At 43.6% G+C, this 3,963-nt stretch overlaps 1 protein-coding gene across 2 annotated transcripts; it reads right to left on the bottom strand.

The window, feature by feature from the left end:
• Positions 1-1,133: 1,133 nt before the first annotated feature.
• LOC125535033 lies at positions 1,134-3,146 on the bottom strand. 2 transcript variants are annotated; one of them, XM_048698096.1, is made up of 2 exons: positions 2,770-3,145; positions 2,160-2,288 (listed from the first exon to the last, which is right to left on the bottom strand). In XM_048698096.1, the coding sequence occupies exons 1-2, from the start codon at positions 3,064-3,066 to the stop codon at positions 2,217-2,219; spliced, it is 369 nt and encodes a 122-aa protein (XP_048554053.1). In that variant the 5' UTR covers positions 3,067-3,145; the 3' UTR covers positions 2,160-2,216. The 2 variants fall into 2 exon arrangements, with proteins under 2 accessions (XP_048554052.1, XP_048554053.1); XM_048698095.1 differs by having other exon boundaries at positions 1,134-3,146.
• Positions 3,147-3,963: the final 817 nt, after the last annotated feature.

The following is a 3,963-nucleotide window of genomic DNA, read 5'->3' as shown; positions in this document are numbered from 1 at the left end:
TCTGTGTTGCTCATTTCATACTAATTCAGTTTTTAATTGGGAAACTGTTGCGCCTTGTGCGTTCTTAGGGTGTGTTTGGTTTGTGTCATCAGATGGAACGTAGGAGGTCCGTCCCGTCCCTAGAGGTCATTCTCGTGTTCGGTTGGGTCAAGGAATCAGAACCCACTCATTCCTTGGAATGGCATATTCCTTCTAGACCCGGAACGCGCTTGTACCTCAGAATTTATGTTTGACATATGCTTGAATGTATTTATAAATTGTTCGTGTTGCAAATAAAATTCAAATGTTTTCTCAAATTTGAATACTCTGTTGCTGAAAATACAAAGAGTTACAATTATCCATACTGTTGCTAAAAAACATTCCATTCCAACTCTTAAACCACACACCAGAACATAACCATTCCATTCCATCTAATACCCATAACCAAACATAGAAACGGAACCAACCCATTCCCGTGGAATGGAGCCATGGGATTCCATTCCACTTTGTTTTTGAACCGAACCAAACACACCCTTAAATTCCAGGCTTTACCTGACGTTGATGTCCACAATGGTAAAAATTGAAAAGCAAATAGTGTGAGCCAACTTGGTTTTTTATTAAAAAACACTAAAAGTATTCTTCGTTATATTTGCTCCATGTACTGAGTACAGTCAGAACAATTACCGAGTCATGAGACAGTCTAAAATTGAACAGTAAGGCCTCAAGGAGGACCGAGTGGCCCAAAATGATTTCCCGCCAAAGATTAGCTGGTTCAGTTAAGATTAGCGGCTTAAACTGGGCTTAAGCAATAAACTAGAGACAACAAGAAAATGATAAATGATGAGTAGAATCATGCCATTGGATGCACTTGGTCACTCCTGAACCGTTGGTGAACATTGAGTGCTGGCGGCGAAGTGAATAATGCTTTTCTCCTGTTTTGGCCAGTTTTAAATTTAAAGTGTGTTCTGAATGTTCAGAAGTTTCAGAGTCCTTAAAATAGACAACACTTCAACAAATATTATTATTTTCTTATTTCAGTTAAGTTTTCTCACCTTTCTACATTTATCAGGATTAATTCAATGGTGCGAGATGATGTTTGTTATCTAGAAAGTGAATGAACAGGATTCATTTGATCTGATACTACAGTTTTATTCTCTATTGAGATCTCCAGAACATTTAGTTGATCGCTCTTTAAAATGGTTTTTCCATGGCCACACAAACACATCTGTTTTTCATGTATCAGAAAGTACAACGAGGGTTACATTATGCGAGCTCTGAAAAAAAAAAGTAGATTGGCGCTCCTTGTGCTTCCTCCCTGGCAAGGCATTTTGTGCCCCTTTCTTTCCTTCCTCCCTGGCAAGATGGCATGTTCGACCCTCGGTGGGCTGCTCATTTTTGCTAGTTTGGCAGGACATAAACCATTGCAATGGTATATACACTATGCCTGCACATGATGGGTCAGGGGCCCAAAGCGGCCGCCCTCCTCCCCTGCCCAAGGGCAGGGGAATTCTTGGATGGTAGAATATACAGCATTGAAATCTCTAACACATTAGTTGAATGGTCTATAACACATGCACTTGTCATGTATCTAAAAGTACAAGAGTTTCATTACACAAGTTTTCAAAAAGAAAATTAGATTGGCACTCCTTGCCGCTTCCTCCCTGGCATGACGCTACCTTGATGTGCAACCTGAGCACAACTTGTTACAGACTTAGGAAATGATTTATGAGGGGGTATCCTTGATTCCCATACGATTAGAGTGAAGTCTCCTTTGGGTCTAACACTAGGATCTGTTATAAGACCCCCAAATGTCACACTTGGTGATTCCTTCTTGACTGAAAAACTAGCACTATAAGGTGTCATGCTAAGTGGATGCAGAGCAAAGTCCGTCATGTCCACTGGGTGACCATGGTACATAAGCGTGTTCGGGTGCATGCCATAAATGGCAAGGTTTCTTTTAACCATTCTCATCCCCTTGTCCAGTATGCAACGCCAAAACTTAACATCAAGATTCCTTCTCAACACATCTGCATACGCATTTGTGGCGACAAGTGAACCTTCTGTACCGTGGAACCTCTTGGCAAATTCATCTGCTATTTGTACTAGTTGTGGATGTTCTGTGGGGTCCTCGCTCCCGAAGGATAGTGCTTTGAAAAGGTATCTCAACTCGTCGTAAGACATAGCACTTAGGAAAATCGGTTTCACCGATCCAAATCGGGCTAACCTTTGAAGTCTACTTACAATGATGATTTTGCTTCCTCTGCCCATTCTTGTGACCAATGAGTGAAACCTTTTCCATTCATCATCACCTACATCAAAAGCAAACTCAATAACTACCAACATCTTCACCCCAAACTTAGTCCTTCCACGCATCAAAAGGCTGTCACCATTCAAGTGCAAAACAGAAGAAAAGCGTGCGCGGACTCTTTCATCGCCACACGCATGAGCAACCAAAGTTTTTTTCCCAACTTTGGCGCCCCCTATGATCGGAAGGACGGCTGTTGCCTCATGACCAGGAGGGCCGCTGTGCTGCAACAAGAAGCTCAAGAGCTTTTGCTTCTCAGCATGTCGGCTGAACATGAAGTTGTCGGTGTAGAGGTAAGTGTCATAAGGCCTACGCGACATGCGCTCGCAACCACCCAAAAGCATAACAAATTCTGCCATGTTAGCAGCAGCAGCTTCTAAGCTTTCCAAGGCACCGTCCGACTCGAGGCACCTGGCCCCATCGGCCATCCTCCGAGAACGCTTGATTAAATACAAGTGGCTGTTGAATGAGTCGTTGCTGCTAACCTCGTCGACGCCGGCGCTGTTTCGGAGGGCGCGGTACATCAAGGTGTCCAGCACACGGTACCCTCCATACATGGCCTCAGAGAACATCTTGAGCTGGGCTAGCATCCCGGAGTTGGTTATGTACCGCCCGTCCGCCTCCTCGACGACGGTACCAACTCGCAATAGGAGATGCCGCAGCCGCTTCGCCAGATTCTGCTCCTTCGATTGTGCATGGATGGAGGAGTGGTACTTGCTCATCAGCAAGGAGATGAACCGGCTGACAAGTTCGCCTGCGACTGCAGACATCGCAACCTCCATGGGCAAGGATTGATGAGGTAAAGCTGTTGGGCGGTCACTGGACTAATTTAACTAGAATGGGCTGGCCTCTTGCCAAGTCTTGCACAGACTCTTGGCAAAATGGTGAAAATTCTTCAGGGATGACTAAGACTGTTGACTGGGACTTGAGTGGTTGTGCGCGGTGATATTTTTCTAAACGTCTAAACGCGTGACAAGGAGAAGCCAACTTTTCCAAGCCACATGAACTTGCGCAAAGATCGGGTTGTGATCGCATAATTATTAACTCGGATAATATGGAGGTGATCGAGACCATGAATGAAGGAAGACGATCATCGGGGGCAGCAGCTGCAATTTTTTATGACTGTTTTCACTTAGCTTGTGATTTTTCCATTTCTAGATTCGAGCATTGTAATAGAGAAGCAAATAAAGTTGCTCATGAACTTGCCAAGTTGGCTAGATTTTCATTCATTTCTGATTGGCTCGAGGAACCACGTAATGCAATTGTACCAATCCTCATAAACGATGTAATGATTATTTCTAATCAATAAAGCTCGAACTTTCTTTCAAAAAAAACTTGTCCAAGCCACATTAATTATTGTTACATAAGAAATTGTACATGTCTAATTATCTGTCCGCTCGTCTTTTGTTGGATATTTTGATTCAATTATGTGTGCTCTACTCTAGCAAATTCTGAACTTGGAATTTCTTGGGATTTTTCTAGATGAGCTTGACTGGAGACGCAGGGCGCCACTTGGTTTTTTGGCAAAGAAACTTTTGTGGGAGATGTTACGCGGCATGGTGAACGATGATGAGAACCGCGACTCCATGCCTGACTCCTTTAGTATCTTCAGAGGCCGGTCGGTCAGTCAGTCAGTCCCCGTGTGGCTTATTTTTGTGCTGGTTTAGTTTAGTTGATCT

The sequence above is a fragment of the Triticum urartu genome, chromosome 2 (genome assembly GCF_003073215.2).
Source record: "Triticum urartu cultivar G1812 chromosome 2, Tu2.1, whole genome shotgun sequence".
NCBI lineage: Eukaryota > Viridiplantae > Streptophyta > Magnoliopsida > Poales > Poaceae > Triticum > Triticum urartu.
This window is presented reverse-complemented; position numbering and strand designations above follow the sequence as displayed.

Excerpts from the sequence above, each read along its gene's own strand:
- LOC125535033 (XM_048698095.1), bottom strand. The coding sequence starts at position 3,066 with ATGGAGGTTGCGATGTCTGCAGTCGCAGGCGAACTTGTCAGCCGGTTC.